The sequence below is a fragment of the Ipomoea nil genome, unplaced genomic scaffold (genome assembly GCF_001879475.1).
Source record: "Ipomoea nil cultivar Tokyo-kokei standard unplaced genomic scaffold, Asagao_1.1 scaffold1993, whole genome shotgun sequence".
NCBI classification, from domain to species: Eukaryota; Viridiplantae; Streptophyta; class Magnoliopsida; order Solanales; family Convolvulaceae; genus Ipomoea; species Ipomoea nil.
In genome coordinates, this window is record NW_017618421.1 from 182,541 (window position 1) to 207,096 (window position 24,556).

The following is a 24,556-nucleotide window of genomic DNA, read 5'->3' on the forward strand; positions in this document are numbered from 1 at the left end:
CTAGGGGCCCCTTGGATTTTTCGGGTTTTCGTGATCCGTGATAAGCGTCAAAAGATGCTAATTTTTAGGAGTTTTTAGAAGGTGTTTTGTGCATGAGTTAGCCTTGAGGATGCGTGTTTTACATAGATTTAACCCAAAAACATGGTTTAGTGCAAAGAAACCTTTCTAGTTATATCTTTTAATGTTTTTAGGAATTTTTGGACGAGAAAGGTGGCAAAAGAGGCTAAAAAACGTCAAAATCGGAAAAGCACACGTCAAGACGACTGATCATGCTCGTGCCACGGCATGAAGGAGCCAAAAGACCCAATCACGCCGCAAGCCACGACGTTAGGAGAAGAAATGGGATTAAAAACCCATTTACGCCGCCCTCATGGCGTGAGAGTGACGTAACCAAGCAGGCAGGAAGAAGCGGACGCGGCCAGGGATTAAATCCCATTTACGCCGGCGTCACGCAGTGACGACGACGTAAATATGGTGCCGAATGGAGCTGAGCAGATTTAAGGCCATTCAGATCAAGATTAGTTGCATATTTTCTCTCACTAGAATTTAGCCTTAAAATACTTTCAATTTGTAAGAAGAAGAGGAGGATTCAAGCAATCTTTTGGGAGGATCTTCATCTTCTACTTTTGTTTGGTAATCTAGGTTTTGCAATTTGGGTAACCCTTGATCTGAAAGGATATAGCTATATGATCAGTTCCTGTTCGCCATCAGTAGCGGAAGCATGGGCGCTGATGAAAGGCATTGTCTTGGACAAATTGACTGGAGGCAGTCGATTCAACTTTGAATGTGATGCTAAGTCAATTGTTGATGTCATCGTCCACAACGTTTATCCCAACTACATGGCATATAATATCCTTCACAGTTGGTCATTTGGCGAAAACCGCCTTGTCATGTGTTGATGAGTCTTTAATAAATCATCTTTCCGGCGAACTCATTCACATTTTAGAGAACGACCATCTGGGTTGCCCAGTATGACGGCAAATGTAATACTTCTTTGTTTTCCTTAGGTATCCCCTCCTTTCAGATATAAAAGTACTACCTATTTTAATTTTTGTGTTAGACATTAATTTAATCATGTAATAAATGCATTCTAGTTATTTTAATATCAGGTACGTACTTACACTAGTTTATTTCAAAAATAAAATGTATAGCTTAAATAAATAAAAATAAATATATACCTACCATATAATATACTCTGTCTTCTTTTGTCCAGAAAAAGAAATTCCAGTAACGAAAAGTACCATTCTCTTTACAGAAAAACCCTGATCTGTTTCCTCTCTCATTCATTCCAAGGTACCAGTGCTTCCCCCAACCCCTACATATACACAGAACTATGCATTTACATGAACGCTATGTATACTCTGTATTCACATTCGTATTTGAGTATATATGCAGATGTATGCATGTATTTTAGGCTCTTGAGAGTTTGAATTTGGTGAATTGGTGATGGAGGCTGCGTAATTGCGGCGTTTGTGTTGATCTGCGAGGGTATTGATTTTTGTGTGTTATTTTGTTGTTGAATTAGTGAATTTATAATTTATTTTATTTTAGTTTTGATTGTGGATTTTTTGGCAGGTGAGGAGACTGAGGGGAAGAAAACGAGTATGTCGTCTCTGAGCAGAGAGCTCGTGTTTTTAATTCTTCAGTTTCTTGATGAGGAGAAATTCAAAGAGACTGTTCACAGGTAGGGTTTTGAAATAATTTAATTTTTTTTGAAAAATTTCTTTTTAGTTTCTGGATTTTTCCCTGCATAGTGATTGCTAGAACAAACGAAGAGGGGAAAAGTGTTAATTGATGTCCAGGAGTCATTTTATTTTGAATCTAAGTACAGTTGAAACTTTACTCGAGGGATACTTTGGTGCTTTTTAGCTTAATTTCATGGAAGACTGTTTGGGGCAAAAATTATACGGAGTATTACTTTTATTTGAGATAAGAAGATTTTAGTTGAAATGTAGTTTCTGACCTGTTAACTTAGTATTTTGTGGTGTGTAATTACTGTTGTTAATTTGCTCTTTTATTTTTGTTTTTACCTATGAACTGAAGATTGGAACAAGAGTCTGGATTTTTCTTTAATATGCGATATTTTGAGGAATTGGTGACAAATGGAGACTGGGATGAGGTGGAAAAGTATCTATCAGGCTTCACGAAGGTTGATGACAACAGATATTCAATGAAAATTTTCTTTGAAATCCGAAAACAAAAGTATCTTGAAGCCCTTGACAGGTGGTTCAGCATGATTCATTTGAAGCATTGCATTTACTTAATTGCATTCCAAATAGTGATGCATCTGAATATATTCTTGGCTGTTTTTCATAATCAATTTAATTGTAGGAAGGATCGTGCTAAAGCTGTTGACATTCTAGTAAAGGACTTGAAAGTGTTTTCAGCATTTAATGAAGACCTTTTTAAAGAGATAACCCAACTCCTGACTCTCGAAAATTTTAGGTAATGAAAGACTTAAGAAAATAACATTCTAATTATCTTTATTATCTTGTATATATAATTGCACTTATTAAATGCTTTGAATGCATTACTTACAGAGACAATGAGCAGTTATCTAAATATGGTGATCCGAAGTCTGCTAGGAGTATAATGCTTGGTGAACTGAAAAAACTGATTGAAGCAAATCCCCTGTTTCGTGACAAATTAAACTTTCCCACCTTGAAGAACTCAAGATTGCGAACGTTAATTAATCAGAGGTTTGTTTCTGGAGGAATATTGGCTAAAAAGTTTCTCAAGTTGGCTCCAGTATTGAAAGCTCTATATCATGTCAAGACAGATGTTTGCTAACTAGTATGCTTCTGTGTATTTCTAGTTTGAATTGGCAGCATCAGCTCTGTAAGAACCCAAAGCCTAACCCTGACATAAAGACATTGTTTGTTGATCATTCTTGTGGACAATCACAGCCAAATGGTGCACGTGCACCATCCCCTGTAACTAATCCACTAATGGGAGCTGTTCCTAAGCCTGGGGGGTTTCCACCATTGGGTGCTCATGGTGTAAGTTGAAGTCAAAAAGTAAAGCTAGTTAATAAGCTGTTAACAAATTATGATTTTTGGAAGCTTTGTTTTATCGTTTCGTTCCTTCAGCCCTTCCAGCCAGCACCAGCACCACTCCAAACATCTCTTGCAGGATGGATGGCTAATCCATCTCAGGTTCCTCATCCCTCAGCTTCTGCTGGGCCTATTGGCTTCACCCCACCAAGTAATGCAGGTATGTACAGTTTGGAATGTCCGACACTTGAGCAGTTTATGTATGACCTATTTTTAACTACATTTATTGATATACTGAGTTAAGTAATTTTTTTTTGATAAAATAAATATTGTATCCACTTATGTTGGTATGTAACTAATTTATATGATCAGAAAAACTGTCTATTAGTTACACCAGCACTACAGGTCACGGCACTAATGGTATGCCTGAGATCCGTGGTTAACCCCATTACACATTTCAATACCATGTCTCACATCTAGCATTAATTAGTTTATGATAGTTGCCTTCTTTTTTATTCTGATGCTTGTTATTTTTAAGCAGGCATATTAAAGCGTCCTAGGACTCCTACAAATAATCCTGCTGCAGACTATCAAACAGCTGACTCTGAACATGTGTTGAAGAGATCAAGACCTTTTGGAATATCAGATGAAGTATGATATACCAACTTAAGTTGTATTTGTAACAGATTTATGTTAGAAACTATTTGTAACGATCCCATGAACGAGCTTGTCTTCTTAATTTAACTAAATTATGTGATGAGAGTTAATATATTTACATGAGTGCAATGCATGGTAATTTGTTTTTTCACATTATGAGCTTTATGCACATTACATATTTGTTGTAATCCTATAGTTAGAATTTATTTATATAAACATATTTGCAGGTTAACAATATGCCTGTCAACATATTGCCTATTGGGTATGCCAGTCAAAGTCATGGGCAAAGCTCATATTCATCTGATGATTTGCCCAAAGCTGTTGTTATGACTCTGAACCCTGGCTCGGCAGTCAAGAGTATGGATTTTCATCCTGTGCAACAGATTTTACTTCTTGGTTAGTTCCTGGCGACTGAATATTACTTATATTTATTGTATTGTATAATACTATAATTTGATTCCCACCCACATTATTATACTCATATTTGGTACTCGGTACTCGGTGGTGACTTAAATTAATTTTCCATATATTGATATTTTTTACTATATTCAGTTGGGACAAGTGTGGGAGAGATTATGATTTGGGAATTAGGTAGCAAGGAGAGGCTTTCTCACAGAAGTTTCAAGGTTTGGGATCTTGCACAATGTTCAGTCGCTTTGCAGGTCTGCTTTCTATAAATCATTTTCCGTTGTGCAGAGTGAAGCTTAATGCTTATATCTTTTTAGAGAAAATTACACTTTTGGTCCTGTGACTATTGTGATCTTGTTAATTTCAGTACACGACTCTAAAAAACTAACTAACAATTTAGTCCCGTAACTATGCAATTTTTAACACATTTAGTCCACCCGGCCAAATCACTGGCCAAATGTCGCTAGAAAAACGTAAACCTTTTAAAATTATTTATTCAGGGGGGCAAAATGGTCATTTTATGTTTGAAATTGCTCTGTCCCCCCGGTCAACGACGATAAGTTGAAAGAGACCATTTTCGTTTGAAATTGCTCTCCGTCTCCAGCGGCACTCTCCTTTCTCGGCCTTGGGACAATAATTAATTTAAGCAACTAAGGACAAATCATCTGGTCGCTCACATCTCCATGGAAATACTCTGTACTCTCTCGCGCAATAGGACTCCATGATTAAATAATAATCAAGAAAATTAAACTTATTTAAGCAACAGGACTCCATGGAAATATTCTGTAATCATATTCGATTTATCTTTGAACCATATACTTAGTATTATTGTTCTAGAAGTACACAAAATGTTTTGTAGTAATTTCCCTTCAAGATACCAAGTTGCTTAGGGGCTAGGGCTTCTGATAAAATGCAACAGGGAAGATGCAAGATCCTCTGCAGTTAGGCGAAGATGAGTTCAAGAAGATTGTCAAGATGAGCTCATGGGGGGTTGGTTTTTGTTGAAATCTGTGTGCAAAAGGAAATTTCCCCTTTTTTTTTTTTTTTTTTTTTTTTTTTTTTTTTTTTTTTTTTTTTTTTTCTTTTCCTTTTTCCGGCCTTCGCTGCAAGAAGGAAGAAGAAGATGAGTTCATCTCTGCGTTGCTGGTTTTGGGGGACGACGGGAAGCTTTGGCGTTGCAGCGAGGTAGTCCGGCGGAGGCGGGCTTGGCTTCCCGGCGAAACCGTCGCTGCTTCCTTGTCATTGCATCAACTGGTACGCGAAGAAGAAGGAAGCAAATAACTTTCCTTTTTTTTTTTTAAAAAAAAAAAAAAAAAAAAAAAAAAACGTAAATTGACCATTTTGCCCCCATGAATAAAAAAATATAAAAAGGTTTAAGTTTTTCCGGCGACATTTGACCGGTGATTTGGCCAGATGGACCAAATGTGTTAAAAATTACATAGTTACTTGACTAAATTGTTAGTTTTTAAAGTCGGAGTACTGAAATTAACAAGACCCCAATAGTCATAGGACCAAAAGTGTAATTTTCTAGGCAAACTACTGAGGATAGGATTATTCTAAACTTCACAATTTCAATGTTCTGATTCGGTATCAGGCTGCTATGAAGAATGACTACACTGCCTCAATTAACCGCGTGTTGTGGAGTCCTGATGGCCCTCTATTTGGTATGTAGGTACAAACTTTTATGAATTACTGTTGGAAACTGTATTGCTTCTGGAAGTAAAAAAATGTGCCATTGTTTTCTCTTTGAACATCTAACAAGAAAACCTGATAAATTGGATTTGTTGTTTTGTGATATCTCCTATTTTTCACCAGGTATTGCATACTCCAAGCACATTGTGCAGATCTACTCCTACCATGGTGGTGATGATCTAAGAAACCATCTTGAGGTTAATTTTTTTTTTCATCAGGGATTTAGAATGCATGCTTTTGGTTTTCCAAATTTACAATTTTGCTGTTAAACGTTACAATCCGGTTCTTATTTGTTATTCAGATTGAAGCTCATGCTGGAAGTGTCAATGATATTGCTTTCTCCTACCCCAACAAACAACTCTCTATCATTACTTGTGGGGAGGACAAACTTATTAAGGTTTGATTCTTCAAGTGCTTGCTTTCTGTGGTACAGTGGGTTTTTACTTCTTCCTCTCTTCTTTTATTTGTCTTTTCTCTTGTTTTGCAGGTGTGGGATGCAGTAACTGGTGCTAAACAGTATACATTTGAGGGTCATGAAGCACCTGTTTATTCTGTATGTCCACATCACAAAGAAAATATTCAGGTACCAAATGTTTAATGCTGAAAATGGTGGGTCAACCTTGTAAAATCATCATTGTGATTGTTCTGGTTGTGCTTTTTGTAGGAACTGGTTCTCTACTAGTCTACTTCTAATTCGAGTAATACGATTAACTTTGCATAAATGGAATTTTAGTTTGCAGCTTGAGAGAAAAATGACCACTGTTTGTGCATCACAAAAATAATATAATAGACTTCTCTTAAGCTCTAATATGAGAGCAATCTATCTCATGCACACAAATTTTTGTTGCTGCTTGAAATAAACTTGAAAAGAATAAGACCACTCTTTAGTGGGGAAAAATGTATAGAGTAGGAAAATTTAATAAAAACAACATTCCACAAATTTGGATGAATTTTTATTTTTATATTTGTAAAATCCATTTACCTAGTTATGATCTAAAGAATGGCTACTTTTCATCCTTTCTTTTGGAGGTTCATATGGGCATTGTGGCTGATTTTCGCTTTTACCTTCTTTTTGTCCTCAGTTTATATTCTCACTGGCAGTTGATGGAAAAATAAAGGCATGGTTGTATGATAACTTGGGTTCCAGAGTTGACTATGATGCACCAGGTCATTCATCAACCACTATGGCTTACAGTACCGATGGAACAAGGTTTACTAAACCACTCATTAGTGCTTTTGTTCCTCTCTGTCATGTTATCAGTATTTGTTTGCTACTTGCTATTGGTACCTTGTCGTTTCTTTTTAGGCTGAGGCCTCAATTTCATGGTATAATGACTTTGTGATGCATGAATTCAATGAGAGAACTTACCCAAAGATTTGTTGAGAACCCTGCTTCAAGAACCTGCAGGGCACTTACACCACAACCTCCTAAGTTGGTATGAACCCCTTAGGAAAGTTACAGCTTCAACTGGATCCTAGATTTATGGAGATCTATTAAACTCATCAATTCTCACACTGAGTAATTGAAATGGTCTGAATTTTATTAATGAGCAAAGAGGTGAAAGAAATTACAAGTTTAATATTTGGGGAAGTCACTCCTCTCCTATGTCTAAAGTCTAAACTCTCTAGGAGTCTTAATTAAACTAGTAATAAAACTCCTAGTCTACTAATAACTAATCCCTATGCTAGAATAATCTGAAAATAATTATTCAATTTCAAACTAATACAACCTTAAAATTAAAAGAAAAAAGGACGAAAATCTGAAAATAAGATAGGCTTCCACTTTGTGTAGGCTTGATCCACTTCCCAAGCCTTGGAGGAGGCTTTCTCATGCCAACTACCAATAGCCATCTCTCCTGCCAATCAGCTCCCTTTGAGTTCAAATCAGCTTCTATTTTAATTAAATCATCCTCCCTTAAGGCCACTTCCACATAATTAAATAGTAACAATTGCTTTCTAGTTTCTATTGGGCTTTGTTGGAAATTCTTCAAATTGGGCCAACTCTTGGATCCATTCTCTTTGAATATAAGAATAAAGAGCTTCTTGGATCTTTTTGCACTTGTTATTGGACCTCGAGGCAACTCAATTGGGTCTTTAATTGGTCTTCCTTGATCTCAATCACTTTGTAGGCTGTTCTCATGTGGGACTAATAAAGATGGGGATTCATATCTTGTTGAATGGAATGAAAGTGATGGAGCTGTTAAGCGAACATATGTTGGACTTGGAAAGTGTGCTGTGGGGATTGTGCAGTTTGATACCACTAAGAATAGATTTCTGGCAGCTGGTGACGAGTTCACTATCAAATTTTGGGACATGGACAATGTGAACTTATTGACAACAACTGATGCAGACGGTGGACTACCGGTGATTATAAGTACTGCAAATAGAATTTCCTGATATTAATTTTTTTAAAAACTTACTCTTGCATTCTTATGTTTTTAGGCTTCTCCTTGTCTCCGATTTAACAAGGAAGGAATACTGTTGGCTGTTTCTACTAGTGAGAATGGCATCAAAATTTTGGCAAATGCAGATGGTGCCAGGCTTTTGAGAACCATGGAGAATCGTACATTTGATGCTTCTAGAGCTTCCTCTGCTATTGGGAAGGTAGACTGAATTAATTAATTTATTTTTCTTTTGTTTATTTATTTGATTACAAATATATATATATATACACACATACTATTTGGATGCTTTACCTGTTCAGCCTCCTGGACTAGGAAGTTTTGGTGCTCCTAGTGCCCCTGTTGGATCAGGCATTGTAGATCGAGTATCTCCAATGGCAGCAATTGTTGCAATGGTGAGTTATCCCCCCACTTTTTCTTATGTCTTTTTTACTTCAACAATATAAATGTATTTATCATATCTTCCCTATGTACTCTTGTAGAATGGTGAGAATCGAAATTTGACAGATGTGAAACCTCGAATTACTGATGAGCCAGCGGACAAATCCAGAGTCTGGAAGCTGACTGAGATTAATGAATCATCACAGTGCCGCTTCTTGAAGCTTCCTGATAATTTGACGGCATCAAGGGTAATGCTGAATCCGTTTCGGCATGAGTTTTGCTTAAAATTTTGGAAATTTTCAAATCAGATCTTTTCTCTTAAGGTCACCTCATAAAGTTTCTCCTGTATGAATATAAGAATCCTTTATCTTTTGAAAGCGATTGCATTTTGATTATAGTAAAGCAAGATTTAAACAAATATGCATAAAGCAAGGATTTTTTTTTTTTTTTTTTTTTTTTTGGTTTTCAATATAAACTTGAGAGATATCCTATTTTGCTCTATTGGTTGATATTTCAGATTTCAAGGTTGATATATACAAATTCAGGACTTGCACTATTGGCATTAGCTGCAAATGCTGTACACAAACTCTGGAAATGGCCCAAGAATGAGAGACATCCTTCAGGAAAGGTAGTGCATAGCTCTGGACATTACATTTTCAAATTCTTTTTATTCACATATCTATAGCTTCTGGCTTATTCTGAACATGCTGTTTAGGCAAATGCTAGTATTGCTCCTCAACTATGGCAACCACCAAGTGGAATATTGATGACCAATGATATCAGTGATACAAATCCAGAAGATTCAGTTCCATGCTTTGCACTGTCAAAGAATGATTCTTATGTCATGTCTGCTTCAGGAGGAAAAATCTCATTATTTAATATGATGACATTTAAGGTAAATAGCTACATTTATGTACTTTCTCTTATGGTATTTTAATGTGCTAGATTCTGTGTGTTTCAAATATATTTGAGAACAGAAGATAAATGCAACCATGTTCTAATGAGGTGAATGCAAGGGTGTAGGCCGTGTAGCTATGCATTAGAGAGTAGTGTCAATTATAACCCCATTGAAATGTTTTCTTTTACTCCACCAAATAGTTGTATTTGGCACATTTTTTAAGAATTTAAGAAAACAAATAAGATGTGATACCCTTTCTAAATTTGTGCTTCTAAAAAGATGTGAATTGGGACCCACCAAGAGAAGTTAAAAGGAACAAATGGTTAATTGGGAAAAATAATAAGGGATGTATAAATTAGGAAAGTGGGAATTATTTTGGGACTAACTAAAAAAGAAATTAGACAAATAAAGTGGGACAGAGGGAGCATTAACTGCATTATATATGTGTGTATACAAGAAATTTAAGAATTGGCTCACTAAATTAAAATATTGAAGGGTCCTTAAATGAATAGCAAAAGTGAGCAGGTCTAAATAGAAAAAGAAAGGTTAAAACCATAATTTATTCTCAAGACTTTAGTTTGTATCAATTATTCAAATTGTATAAATTTTGATTTGTATCAATTTCTCCAAGTCCTAGACTGGCATAATAGTTCTTCCAATTATTATTTATTAATGCAATGATGAAAAAGAAAATTACTTCTACCCTTTCTCAATCTGCCTCTCTTGTACTTCAGCAATAAAAAATTTAAAATTATGTGCAATTGAATTTGGTGAAAAAAGATAATAAAGGCTACACAATAACACAATGTATGTTATCTTAGTTGATAGGGTTATATAAATTACTGGTAACCATCATATAAATTTAGCTTGCAGCTTTAAGTTGATTTATAATGTTTTTCATTAGATCTAGGACTTTGTAAGGGAATTATGAGCTATCATCGCGATATTTAAGTTAAACCATTGACCCTAGTAGGGTAGAACGTTGGCTACGCCACTAGGTGAATGATAAAAAAGAATTACTTCATATAATTTTTATATGCCATGCAAAAATAACCTTTCATGTTCCTGTAGTCAATTAAGTTACTTTTACCCATTTATCATCATTTGCTTGATGCTGATAATGCAGACAATGACGACATTCATGCCCCCTCCACCTGCGGCAACCTTTTTGGCATTCCATCCCCAAGATAATAACATTATTGCCATTGGCATGGAGGATTCCTCAATTCAAATATATAATGTCCGTGTTGATGAGGTTGTATCTTGTGTATAGAGGGCACTAAGATTGTTAACTGCTGTTAGTCCAAATGTGTTAATGTTCTCCATGGCTTAATAGGTGAAAACCAAGCTCAAAGGCCATCAGAAAAGAATTACCGGTCTTGCTTTCTCTAATGCTCTTAACGTGCTTGTATCATCAGGAGCTGATTCTCAGGTAAAATTGTCACAGGCATATAATTGAAATTGAAATGTGATTCATTTTGTACTCTCCTGTTTCCTGATAGTTTTAGGTTGCAGGTGCTTTTGAGCTGGTTGAAGATTGATGTTTTTTGAGTTTTAACAAGAATGATATCTTTTTGTAGTCTGTTTATGGATTAATTAAGGTGGTAGTAACTTAAATTGCTAATCCGTGTCTTTAAAATTAGAATTATTCTTTTTGTAAAAATCTTGTGAAGTAGCCTACATTTTTACACACAAAATTTCTCTAATCGACACCATTGTTTTTGTACAGTTGTGTGTTTGGAGCTCTGATGCTTGGGAGAAACAAACAAGTAAACACTTGCAGCTTCCAGTGGGGCGTGTATCTGCTCCTCTTGCAGACACCCGGGTGCAATTTCACCAAGATCAAACTCAGTTGTTAGTAGTGCATGAGACACAGATAGCCATATATGAAGCATCCAAACTGGAATGCCTAAAGCAGGTTTGTTCTAACATCTATCTGCTCCCAACTGTAAAATTCGGAATTTAAAGAAGAGGAGGCACACTGCTGCTTTGGGCAAATAAAAGTTGTGATTATAAGAAGCATTGCTTTGGCAGGAGCTTGCATATGTCTGTCTTCTCCAGACTTTGCATGATATGAGTGTTCAGCATGCTAGATTTTTTCTTGTAGTGAAACATTAATTCTTTTCATAACTTAGAAAGTCAAGTTCACAGCTTGAACATGACAAACTACCCAAGAGGCCTATTGGTGCTTTTTCACCCATTATAGTTCTAAAAAGTAATTCCAGTTTTCCAGGGAATGTATTTGATGGGAACAATTATATTGGGAAAATTAGTTAAAATGTTTGGTGTTGTTACGAAAGTAAAGGGAGAATTTCTGAATGTGCCGTCGTATATTGTTTCAAACTGTCATATAGAATAGAAAATACAAAGCCCTATAAATAAGAGCTAGAAGACTACCAATAGGCAACAAGTTTCCATATGCCTTACCTACCTAAATCCCTAAGACGGCCTAATCTATAGAGATTCCAAATAGTATATCTATATTCCATAACACTCCCCCTCAAGTTGGAGCATAGATTTTAATCATGCTCAACTTGTTATACAAATAACTGATAACCCAAAATAACTAAATAACAAATAACTAAAAGTCCATTCAGGACATTCCCTTGAAACGGAAGCTTTGAATGCCACCAATACCACGAACAACGGGTGAACTCAAAGTAGACCGAACAAGCTTGAGATTTGGATACTCCCCCTGAAACGAAGCTTGGACTCCAGCAATACCGCAACTACGGGTGAACACAAAGTGGACCGAACAAGCCTGGGATTGGACACTCCCCCTGAAACGAAGCTTGGACTCCACCAATACCGTAACTACGGGTGAACACAAAGTGGACCGACAAGCTTGAGATTGGACACTCCCTTGCAACGAAAGCTTTGAACGCCACTAATACCGCAACTCTGGGTGAACACAAAGTGGACCAAACAAGCTTGGACACACAAGGTAAAGAAGACAATTTCCAAACTGGAGGACACAATTTCTTCACTAGCAAAAGGGAAACATCTTTACTAATAAAAAGGGAAGCACGCTCCAAACGACGGGCATCACAAAAGGAGAGACAACACCAAAACGAGACAGCAACAAAACGAGACAACACCAAAACAAGACAACAACAAAACGAGACAAAACACAAAACGAGATAGCACGAAACGAGGCAGCATCAAAACACAAAACAGACTCCATCCTTCTAGAAGTCAAGAACGTAGAGACCCCCAGACGCAAGCCCCTCACCAATAACCCTCTTCATCACAAGATCTCGAGGCATCGGCAACACGTTTATACTCCGCCATTCCCACCAAAACATATCACAAAACCACAAAAAAGGGAGCCTGAAGGGGTACGAAAACAACCTGATCGGAAAGCAAAAGGCAATGGTCCAAACTAAGTCTAGAACCAAGACAAACAGACTTAGGCGACCCAGGAACCAGCAACGAAAAAGGTTTCCGGCCACCAGAGACGCCGCACGCGCCGGTGCATGGGGGCGGTGGCAGCGAGTGACGGTGGCGCGTGAGGCCCACGCGCTGCCCAGATCGTTGCCGAAATTTGCAGGCACGGTCGTCGGCGAAGCTTCCTAGATGGGTGGTGACGGCAGCGGAGCGAAAAAAAATCCCTTTATTGTAAAGGCTCAGATACCATGTTATGGAAGTAAAGGGAGAATTTCCTGAATATGCTGTCGTATATTGTTTCAAACTGTCATATAGAATAGAGAATACAAAGCCCTATAAATAAGAGCTAGAAGACTACGAATAGGCAACAAGTTTCCATATGCCTTACCTACCTAAATCACTAAGACTAAGACGGCCTAATCTATAGAGATTCCAAATAGTATTTCTATATTCCATAACAGGTGATACCTGGAAACATAAGAATTAAATTTCCTGAAAAATTATTTCAAGCATTTGGTTTGTCTAAGCTTTCCAAAGGAAATATTTTTAATCATCCAATATATACTCTTACCACGTGTTAACACATATAAGAGAAGTAATTTGATAAATTTTACACATTCTTACCTATCTAGGATAAAAAGAATCCAGTCTCCTCTATCTCGGAATAACTTTCCAACCTTTCAAGAAATCATATTCCTATTTGATCCAAACTTTCCCAAGTTAAAGCGCCTATCGAACATGGTAATAAGTTATCCACCTTTTATATTGCCAGGAAAGTTCAAACTTTCCTGGCAACCAAACAGCCTCTAAGTTCCAATCTCTAGTGGACTTTGTTGGTCAAATTCAATTCATCTAATTATGACATCAAATTTTATTATTTTTGGAAAAGGGATATTGGTTTGCTTTTATTATTCTTTACAGATTCTTTGAAATAAATGCTTTTCTTTTTGTTCTGTTATATAATTGGAATATTTTGCTAGTGATGTGATGAATATTTTTTGGTTATGAGCAGTGGGTACTTCGTGAAGCTAGTGCTCCAATCACTCATGCTATATATTCATGTGATAGCCAGTCTATATATGTTAGTTTTGAAGATGGAGGTGTAGGTGTTCTTACTGCTTCAAACCTTCGATGGAGATGTCGGATCAATCCTACTTCTTACCTTCCTGCCAATCCTAGGTATTAATATGCTGCAATTACTAGGAAGTGCTTGATATCATATTTCCACATTTTATTCTCTTGATAATGAATATAATATAATTTTGCAGTCCAAAGGTGTATCCACTAGTAATTGCAGCACATCCATCGGACCCTAATCAGTTTGCATTAGGTCTGAGTGATGGTGGTGTGGTTGTGCTTGAGCCACTGGAGTCTGAAGGTAAGTGGGGAACCCTGCCCCTAGTTGAAAATGGTGCTGGACCAAGCACTTCGGCAGTTGCCAGTTCAGATCAACCCCAGAGGTAGCAATTTTGTGCAAAAATGTTGGTGATTCTACATTTCTACTAACACATGGCACCATGTGGTATGGTCGGTATTTGCTCAATAGGGGGAGAAGGTTAGGTTCGGTTTGGTTCTAGGTTAGGCAAATATAGTTGTAGGAGATCTTTAAGTCAGCCTTAGAATTTAGGAGCTGCTTGAATTATGATCGTGGTGCATTGACATTTCTTTCCATTAGAATGGGATCAGATATTCTGGTCATGGTGTAAATTTCATCAGGGATCTTTAGCAATGGTAGTTTTGTAGAGATATGATGATGAGTTATCTTTGAAAAATGATCCTCACCAATCACCATGCTTTTTTTAGTTCTCTTTTTTTTTTTTTTGTAAAGCCTATCTAAAGAAGCTGTTTTTTTTATTCAGACAAATTTTTGCAACGCCAACTTTTATCTGTATGATGAAGATCCTAATAACTATGGTATGATAAAGTTATACTCTTGATTTCTTTGATCATTTAAGTTTACAACTTTATTGAAAAATGGTGCAATTTAGGTTCCTCTAATATAGTTATGTATATTATAATATAACTATTCTTGATAGACTCAATAATTTTTCAACTGAAGAATCAAATGTCTCGTAAAATGTTTTTGATATGATCCAAGATTGTTACTCCGTATTGGATTAGAAGTCGATTTAACTAAAAGATGAAATTTCTTTAATTTTCTTTGTATTAAAACAAAAATGAAATATACATAAAAAAAGGTTCACTCTCTAACCTAGAGATTTTTCTCCCTAAGTTATGAGGTCTCTTACCCTTTTGTGGTAATTTTTTTTCCTCTTCGTTGTGTGGTGGTGTGATTCTTGCATGATAGCTTGACGTTGATTGCTCTCTAGATTCAAGAAGCTTGACGAGCGTAGGTTTGGGGTGGTTGTCTACTTTTACAGCATTGTATAGTGGTGTTTTTCTGGCTTTCTTGCTTTTCTTGGCGTGATAGTCTGATTCCATTCCAAGAAGTTGTAACTATGGGCGACATTACGGACAAATGGGCAAGTATTACGCTTGAAGATGGAGGAAGGAATTCGACTAATTGAGGATGACGTAGTCGTGGTTGCTGTAGGAGCGGTTGGTAGTTCTTGGGTGATCGCTGGACGGTTCCTCACGAATAAGGCTGTCAAGTTCGATATCATGTGGAATGTCTTAGTGTCTGTCTGGCGCTTGCTCATTGGGGTCAAAGTCTCGAAGGTACAAATCAATCTATATGCTTTTGAGTTCTATGATGAGATAGATGCACGTCGAGTGTTGGATGAAGGGCCGTTGTCATTTTGAAAATTGTTCGTTGGTGTGTAAATTATTGGAGCACAGCGAGATTCTAATTAGAGTGGTGTTAAACACTTTGCACATTTGGGTCCAGGTTCATAATCTGCCATACGACTATATGGGTGCCTCGGTGCTTGAACATGTGGAAAACTCTCCTGGGATGTTCTTGACCATTGAGAATGCTGGGGGCTCATGGAAATCTTACCATAGGATAAGGGTTAGCATGGACGTAACCAAACCTCTAAAGAGACGTATGAAGCTATTCGTGAGGGTCTCAGACCACTTTTAAATCTAAGAGGCTGCATAATTTTTGTTTTCTCTACGGATTGTTGGGGCACACTAATCGATTCTGCATGGAGGCAAGGTTGGTTAACGTGCTCCCAAAAAATTACCCTTTTGGGAGCTGGATGTGGGCTGGGATGGACAGGAGTTCACGGGCAGTGGATGCGCCCTGGTTAATCGAGGGATCCTTGGGGAGAAAAAGAGGGGCGATCAAAGGGGTAGTAATGAGAGAATAAAATGGAAAGTGAGGAGGGGGACTAGGGGTTGACAACATTCAGGTTGGCCCCAAACGGAGGAGGGAGGGGAGGATGGAGGACGATGTTAAGATGGGGGAGGCTTCAAGAAATCTATGCACGACGGGTTCTGGATTCTAGACCCCACCCATCCCAATGAGTACGTTAAGTTGAAACTATCGTGACTTGGGTAATCCACGTATAATTCACAAAATCAAGACCTTGTTTTCACCAAGAAACCTTATTAGGCTTTTGTTTTTGTTTTTGTTTGTTTGTTTGTTTGCTTGTTTTTTTTGTTTTTTTGTTTTTGTTTTTGTTTTGTTTTGTTTGTTTGTTTTGTTTGTTTGGTTTAATGGATAAGAGGGTGAATTGGGCTCATGTGGAGAGGATCCGTGTTAGACTCATGTATGAGGGACTTTTTTATGTGGATATCGTAGGAATAAGTGGGGGGCTAGCTCTATTCTGGAAAACAAACAACATGGCAAGGCTTTTAAGCTTTACAATGAGTCATATTGATCTGGATTTTATGGTGTCTAGCATGCAGCCTTGGCGATTGATTTGCTATTATGGCTTCACGGAAATGAGTATGATGAGGATGTCATGTGACTTCTTACACTCACTGAAGGATCAATCAACTTTGCTCTGGGTGGTGGTTGGAGATTTTAATGATTTGGCTTACCAGTTAGAAAAAAGTAGACTCTGGTTACACCCCAAGGTATCCTAAGTGGGTTCATCGAAGTAATAGATGATTGCGACTTCCTACACTTACCCACTTGGTTGTTCCTCCACTGATTCCTATTACCATTTCCAGGGAAGTTTCTTGCTGGTCATGAAAAAACGAATCTTGCTCGCTTGTCAGACTGTTAACCACTCTCTTTAGCTTTCTTGTTTTCTGCATATTCGCGGCATCACGCTATAGCTGCTGCACTCGATAGTGGTTGGCAGCACCGTTATAAGCCTCACCCAGAGTCTGATACTTCATCACAGTCAGGAGCTTCTGCGCCTCAAAGTTGAGCCCGTGGACAAACTTACGAGCTTTACTGATCTCATCTAGTGCAATGTTTGGCGCAAACGAGCCAACTTTAGGAACGAGCATGGTACTCTTGAACCGACATCCCTCCTTGATTTAGATGGAGAAATTCCTCATACTTAGATTGCTTTGAGGTGCTCCGGGTAGAATCTGTCTTTCAACTCCGCTTTGAACTCTTCCCATCCAAAGTCTGCTCTCTGTCGAAGTGCAGGTCCATCCATAGACCACCAATTGTCCGTTTCCTGCTATAGGTAATACACTACTGCATCAACACGCTGCTCAGGGGGACAGTTAACAGCCTCAAACAACTTGTCAAAGGAATGTATCCAATCTTCAAGTACCAACCAAGGGATCCTCTTGACCCAAGAAGCTAGGAGGATTGCGCCCTGCCACTCTTTTCATTGTGTCACCTCCATTGTTCCCATTCAAAAGAGCTGTCCCGATCTCTTGGATCAGTTGAGTTAGTTGACGAAGATTTTCAGCAAGATCAACAGCAGACGAAGCCTCAACTCCAGGGGGACAAGGGGTTATGTGACAACCCAAAATTTAATTTTATAAATTCGGCTTTAAGAAATTCTAAAATAGCCAATTTTCACTCTTCCAAAAATTTTTACGATGAAAACAGTGTTTTAAATAAATTCTCCAAGTCTGCTAAGGAAACAAGAAACACAGTATGTTTAAATAAATTCAATACCCGGACTTATTTTATTTCTAAAATCTTAAATTCCCCGGTACATTGAGTACTAAGTTTTTGATCCAAAAGTCCATCCGAGTGAAACCGGGAGAAATCTGAAAAGCCTAAACTAAGTGGTTGTCTAGAAAGTATTTTTGAAAAAATGCAATTTGACCCCCAAACTATTTAAAATTATCTTTCTAGACTTTGTTTCATGTTGCATAGTGAACCACAAGCTTCCAATACCTTTGCCTGATATTTTGAAGGTTCAAGCCAAAAAACTACTTTGCCCTCCACCAATCATTGGCAAGCTTTCTAGGGTTTTGGACCTATATAATCTTCACTATCCCTTTGCTCTTCTCCTGATCCCTTTCATTTATTCATCTCCACTCTCCAAGTCTGCTAAGGAAACAAGAAACACAGTAAGCATTCTAAACTTCATTTTCCTCCATTCATTTCATCATCCTAGATCATTCATTATTCCTCTTGTCTCCCAACCTCTGAGTTTCCCTTAAGCTTTGTGTGTGTCTGGTTGTTTGAGGTATTAAGGTGGTGTAGGAAGTGCTAGCTAAGTAGAGAAGAAGGAGGAATCCCAACAAGAAGGAGAACAAGAAGAGGTATAGCCCATGGACTCCCACCTCTTTACTTAGACTCTGTGAAGTCAAATTTATTGTTGAAAATGTGTAGAAATGCTAGATTATTGATGTTGTTGAGCTATTAAGTGACCTATTGTTGTTCTATGTTGTGTTGTTGAGAATTTGGGAGTGTGAGATTGCCCTGAGATGGTTTACAGGTGAAGAGAAGACCTCTGGTGCACCAAACAGTGTGCACCAGACAGCCTCACGGTACTAGCCAACGGACCCCGTGGAGGTCCGCTGGCTAGTACCGTGGAGCAACGGTCCCAGGGGAAGGACCATGGAGTGGTCCGCCGCCCAGGGCCGCCGCTTGGCGGAGCTCCTCAAGCCCCGCCAGGACAAATCTGTGTAGCGGTCGGGCCCTTTGTGGCTCAGCTACGTGTCGTTCGGATCGGGACTTGCAGGCCCTTGAGGCTCGGACACTCGGGATCGTTACGACACACTGGTAGAAATTGATTTCGTTGAATTTGGAGTTGAAATGCTCAAATTACAGTAGAAATTGTGTTGAGAATTATTCTTGTTGTATTCTGCAAGTTGTTTACAGTGAAAGAAAATTGAGGCTTTTGAGCTTAGCTATTTGAATGAGAAGCATGTTCATTATTTGATTGTTGGATTAAAAAGCATGATCATTATTTGCCAAGTTTTCATGATTATCATGTTTAAATAACCATTATGAGTTATTGAGAATTTTGTCAAGAATATGAGCTATTTGGTTGTACAGTGCGTGCACTTATTTGTCCAGTAAAGTGAAATGCTAGATTACTAGAGCATGATGTCTATTTTGAATTTAAAGAGCATGATCAATATTTGCTAAGTGTTTGCTAAGAAGTTTTGCTAAGTATTAAAGTGATAAGCCTGAAGTAGCATATTGTTTGCTTGACTTATAGTCAAAGAGAATTAGAGATATTCCTTGTAGTAAAGAGCATGTTTAGGATAGTCTATCGCGAAATAATTCAGGCAGAGAGAAAATGCTCCGTAGTACTTGCTAATCTGGATTGTGATCGTCGATCGTGTTCCGCCTCCTGAGTTACGCTGCAAGTGGATCTCTCTCTTGATCGTGTCTAAGAGTGTATCTCCCTAGTTGTCTAGGGTATTTATTTCTGTTTTGATGTCGATGAATCGTTTGAGATTTGTAAAAGCTCTGTTTCTCTTGTTTTGTTTTGCGATGGATGTCCAACAAATTGAGGAGCGTTGTGCTGTTTTGTCGCTTGCCGAAGAAGAGAGTGGTGGGCTTGAGGCTCCTGACCTCATCTGTTCCGATAGCGCGGCGATCCACCATAGCCTGGTTGGGAGGTTTCTCACTGACCGCCGGATAAAATTCGATCACATGCAACAGGTCATGGCATCGGTCTGGAGGCCGGTGATGGGCATCCAGGCGGAGGCGCTGACGGAGGAGTTATTTCTGTTCAGGTTCCCTCATCCGAAGGATCTAAGCAGGGTGCTCGACGACGGCCCTTGGTCTTTCGAGAACCACACTTTTGTGTGTGATCAGGTACCACCAGGAACGAGACTGGAGGATGTTCAATTGGATTTTATCAATTTCTGGATTCAAATTCACGGGTTGCCGGCGATGTACGCATCAACGGAATTTCTCACTCGGATCGGTAATTATGTGGGAGCTTTTGTTGCGATCGATCCTACAAATTTTGGGGGATCATGGAAGAGCTTCTACCGGATCAGGGTGCGGATGCAAATCACCGCGCCACTGAAAAGACGCATGAAGCTGATGCGCAAGGATGGATCTTCTCAGTGGATAAATTTCCGGTATGAATGACTTAACACATTCTATTTTTGTTGTGGTCTTCTGGGGCACATCGACAAATTCTGTAAAACTGTGTACGAAGAGGGCATTCTGCCTAAGGCGTTCCCATTTGGTAGTTGGATGCGGGCTGGTTTTAGACGTCAAGCGAAGCCGGTGGGGGCAAAGTGGCTGTTGCCGTCTGGCACTCAGACGACCAAGCCACCTGCTGAGCCGGGTCCGTCGCCTCTGGCTCTGGTTACGGCAGAGGAAAATGTTGGGTTACAGGGTGAGCTTAAGCGACGTCGGGAGGAGGACGGGATGTCAGGGTTGGGTCAAGGTGGGGACGTGTTGATGGCCGAAACTTCAAAAAACACGATGATGGCGGGTCTGGAGGGCTAGGCTCGCCCGGCGCAATGAGTATCCTCAGCTGGAACTGCCGGGATTTGGGTGGCACCCGGACAGTTCGTGAGCTTTTGGGCGTTGTGTCCAAAGAGCGACCCTTTTTCGTCTTCTTGATAGAGACGAAAGCGAAGGCTAGTAGAATTGAACAAGTGAGAGTGAAGTTGGGTTTTGAGGGGGCCGTGTGTGTGGAGCGGGAGGGTATGGGAGGGGGTCTTGCGCTGTTGTGGAGGGATGCGGGGGCGGTTACATTGTTAAGTTTCTCCAATAACCACATAGATGCAGAAATCGAGTTGCCAGGTAAGCCGCCATATCACTTGGGATCTCTTGCGGGAACTCGGGGATAGATCGGCACTCACTTGGGTTGTCGTGGGGGACTTCAACGACATTGCTTGTCTGTCAGAGAAACGTAGTGAGCATTCGCACCCAGAGGCTCTTATTGAAGGCTTCAACGATGCCTTAAGTGATTGCCAGCTTGTTGATCTGGGAATGTCGGGGGGCCGGTACACATGGGAAAAGGGGCTTGGAACCGAAGCGTGGGTGGAGGAACGGTTGGACAGGGCGGTGGCAACGTCTGATTGGATAGAGGGGTGCGAGGAACCTACGGTTCACAATATCTATATGTCTACCTCGGATCATAGGGCCATTTTCCTTGACACGGAAACGCGTCCGATTCGTGCTGCTAGAAACTCATTTAAGTTTGAATCAGCCTGGCTCCTTGAGGAAGGTTGCGCGAAGGTGGTGGAGTCGGCTTGGAATCAGTCGGCAGGTTTGGATTTTAAGAAGCGGATTGCTCTCTGTGGGCAACGGTTGAGGGGGTGGGGAGGGGAACATGTTCGACAGTTTGGGAACCATATGAGAGTGTTGCGAGGTCGCCTGGCGGTGCTTCAAGAAGATAGATCGCCGCAAGCAGTGGAGGAGTTCTTAGCAGCTGAGGCCGAACTTGAGAAACTAATGAGACAGGAAGAGATCTTTTGGTTGCAGCGGTCCAAACAACTGTGGCTAAAACATGGGGATGCTAATACTAAATACTTTCACAAAGCGGCTTCTGCCTGGAGGAAACACAATCTTATGTTACGAGTGAAGGACCAAGATGGGAGGTGGACGGAAGGGGTGGCTATGCACAATGAGATTCTAAGGTACTATAATGTTATTTTTTGTGCTGGGAATACCAGTGTTAATCTCTTTCATCATGTTCGGCAATGCGTCGGACGAGATGAATGTCTCTCTGTTACAGCCGTTCACGGTGGCGGACGTTAAAATTGCCTTATTCTCCATGGCCCCGGAGAAAGCTCCAGGGCCGGACGATATGTCCCCGGCGTTTTATCAGCATTTCTGGCCCGTGTTAGGCCATGATTTGTCTATGTTTGTTCTTGGCTGTATCGGCAATTGCGAGTTCCCGCGGGGTTTGAACGAGGCAAATATAGTGCTTCTCCCTAAAAACAAGACGCCGGAGACTGTCGCCGATTGGCAGCCAATTGCGCTTTGTAATGTTGTTTACAAAGTGCTGGCCAAGATGCTGGCCAACAGACTCAAGGCCATCTTGGGCTTCGTGGTGTCGCAGTCTCAGAGTGCGTTTGTTCCCGAGAGACTGCTCACCGACAACATTATAGTGGCTGGGGAGGTGGGTCATTATCTCCGGAGGAAAGTGGGTGGGGCGATGGGGTGGGTGGCGCTAAAGCTTGATATGGCTAAAGCGTACGACAGGATGGAATGAGGTTTTTTGGAAGGGATGATGCTAACTTTGGGTTTTGATCCCCAGTGGGTGAGATTGTTGATGCTATGCGTCTCTTTTGTTAACTACTCTATTCAGGTTAACGGGGAGGCGGTGGGCACAGTTTGGCCATCGCGGGGTATCCGACAAGGGGACCCGTTGTCCTCGTATCTTTTTATTCTATGTGTCGAAGCCTTGTCGATTCTTTTGCAACGGGTAGAGGCCCGCGGTGATATTCATGGGGTGAGGATAGCACGGGGCGCCCCGTCTATCACCCATCTGTTTTTTGCTGACGACAGCTTACTTTTCTTTAGGGCCAATCAGCAAGAAGCCGGGATTATCAAAGACTGTTCGGAAGGGTATTGTGATGCGTCGGGCCAATTGATCAATTTTGATAAGTCCTGTGTAGTTTTCAGTGTAAATACCACCACCACAGCAAGGGAACGGGTGATCGAATGCTTTGGGGTCCGGGAATCTCATGATCTAGGGCGATACCTGGGACTGCCTTTGGTGATAGGGAGGAACAAAATAGCTGCGTTCAGGTTCGTTGAGGAAAAGGTTCGGGAACAGATTGGATCGTGGCAACATAAATTACTTTCGAGGGCAGGTAAAGAGGTTTTGCTTAAAAGTATTGCTCAAGCACTTCCTATTTTTACTATGTCCATGTTTCTGTTGTCAGCTCGGGTGTGTGACACTCTAGAGAAATTATTCAACCGTTTTTGGTGGGGAGGAGGAGGTACGGGCACTAGAGGGATACATTGGTTGAGTTGGAAGAGGTTGTGTGAGCCGAAGACTAGGGGAGGGTTGGGGTTTAAACGGTTGCACGAATTCAATTTGGAATTGTTGGCTAAACAGGGTTGGCGTCTGCTGATCTACCGGGATTCGCGGGCAAGCAGGTTGTTAAAGGCTAAGTATTTTCCCACTTGTGATTTCATGGAAGCAACCTTAGGTGGAAATCCTAGCTATCTGTGGCGTAGCATTTTGGCGGGACAGGAGGTGTTAAAGAGGGGCTTAGCGAGACGGATTGGCGATGGCGTGGATACCAAAATTTGGGGTTGGGGTTGGCTTGCTAGTCCTACGAATCCAGCTCTTAATACTCCGTGTCTTGAAGGTCTCAAAGATGAAACAGTCAGTGGACTGCTAGACGCACAAGGTGAATGGGATGAGGGTGTGATACGGGATTTGTTCTGGGAGGATGATGTGCGCAGAATCATTTTTACCCCAGTTAATAAGGTGTACAGGGATTCGTGGCGTTGGGTAGGCGATCTACGGGGATGCTACACAGTGAAACACGGTTACCGTCTTCTTACTGAACCCCCAATGCAGCATGCTTCTATCGTCGATTTTCGTTCTTGGAATCGTATGTGGTCATTGCCGGTGCCTCCCAAAGTTCGGAATCTCCTTTGGCGTTGTGCCCGCAGTGTACTACCGGTCCAGGAGAATTTGAAGCAGAAAAGGGTATGGATTGGGGGTGGCTGTCCTTTTTGCGGGTTTGTGATGGAGACTGCCGAACATCTGTTTTGTGAGTGTGTGTGGGCTGTAAGGATTTGGGGTGAAACGGACGTGTTGCAGGGGGGCTGCTTAGCGACAGTTCTGGAGACGGTTCTGGGCAGTGCCGATTTGGAACGGTCAGTTAAGCTAGCAGCCATCTTCTGGGCTGTTTGGAACGCAAGGAATGACATTGTTTGGCAGCAACGGCAGGTGTCGATCGAGGGGCTACGGCTGCAGGTCGAGAGACTGCGCTTAACGTGAAAGGAAGGGCTCGTTGGCTCCAGGCAATCTGTGGTTAATTGCATGTCCGGCAGAGATTGGGAACCACCACCGCAAAACGTCCTCAAATGCAACGTGGATGCGGCCGTTTTTGCTGATGGGGCTAGTTATGGTGCGGTTGTTCGCGACCAGTCCTGTAACTTTGTTGCTGCACGGAGCGGAAGCGTTGCATGTAATCAGGATCCGTTGCTGGCTGAATCTCTCGCGGCAAAGGAAGCTCTTACATTGTTGGCGGGTTTTCATTTGAATAATATCATTTTGGGATCTGATTGTTTAAATTTTTGTAAAGCTTTTAATTCCCATGAGGTAGATTTTTCATGTGTAGGGTTGGTTGTAAAGCAATGTGTGTCGATTGCTAGGGGCATTGGGGATGTCAAGGTCCTCCATGTTAAGAGAACAGCGAATCAGGTGGCTCACGTACTGGCACGGGTAACCGATTCTTCGTTTGTCTCAAAGTCGTGGGATATTATCCCACCAGATTGTATTGTTGGCTTGCTGAATGTTTAA

The 24,556-nt window shown here is 40.4% G+C and overlaps 2 protein-coding genes across 4 annotated transcripts; both read left to right on the plus strand.

Moving 5' to 3' along the window:
• Positions 1 to 1,191: 1,191 nt before the first annotated feature.
• Positions 1,192 to 14,755, plus strand: LOC109147424 (topless-related protein 4-like). 3 transcript variants are annotated; one of them, XM_019295072.1, is made up of 27 exons: positions 1,192 to 1,293; positions 1,396 to 1,488; positions 1,576 to 1,684; positions 2,044 to 2,223; positions 2,332 to 2,445; positions 2,541 to 2,699; positions 2,816 to 2,999; positions 3,090 to 3,213; positions 3,535 to 3,644; positions 3,878 to 4,046; positions 4,203 to 4,312; positions 5,653 to 5,722; positions 5,874 to 5,947; positions 6,052 to 6,147; positions 6,238 to 6,333; positions 6,833 to 6,960; positions 7,880 to 8,114; positions 8,193 to 8,354; positions 8,455 to 8,547; positions 8,635 to 8,781; positions 9,051 to 9,161; positions 9,249 to 9,428; positions 10,558 to 10,686; positions 10,768 to 10,863; positions 11,161 to 11,349; positions 13,831 to 13,997; positions 14,087 to 14,755. In XM_019295072.1, the coding sequence occupies exons 3-27, from the start codon at positions 1,605 to 1,607 to the stop codon at positions 14,280 to 14,282; spliced, it is 3,399 nt and encodes a 1,132-aa protein (XP_019150617.1). In that variant the 5' UTR covers positions 1,192 to 1,293; positions 1,396 to 1,488; positions 1,576 to 1,604; the 3' UTR covers positions 14,283 to 14,755. The 3 variants fall into 3 exon arrangements, with proteins under 3 accessions (XP_019150617.1, XP_019150616.1, XP_019150618.1); XM_019295071.1 differs by having other exon boundaries at positions 1,217 to 1,488; XM_019295073.1 differs by lacking the exon at positions 1,396 to 1,488 and having other exon boundaries at positions 1,223 to 1,293.
• Positions 14,756 to 24,073: 9,318 nt separating this feature from the next.
• LOC109147315 lies at positions 24,074 to 24,556 on the plus strand. Its single transcript, XM_019294976.1, has 2 exons — positions 24,074 to 24,284; positions 24,375 to 24,556. Exons 1-2 carry the CDS (start codon positions 24,074 to 24,076, stop codon positions 24,554 to 24,556), a joined length of 393 nt encoding a protein of 130 aa, XP_019150521.1.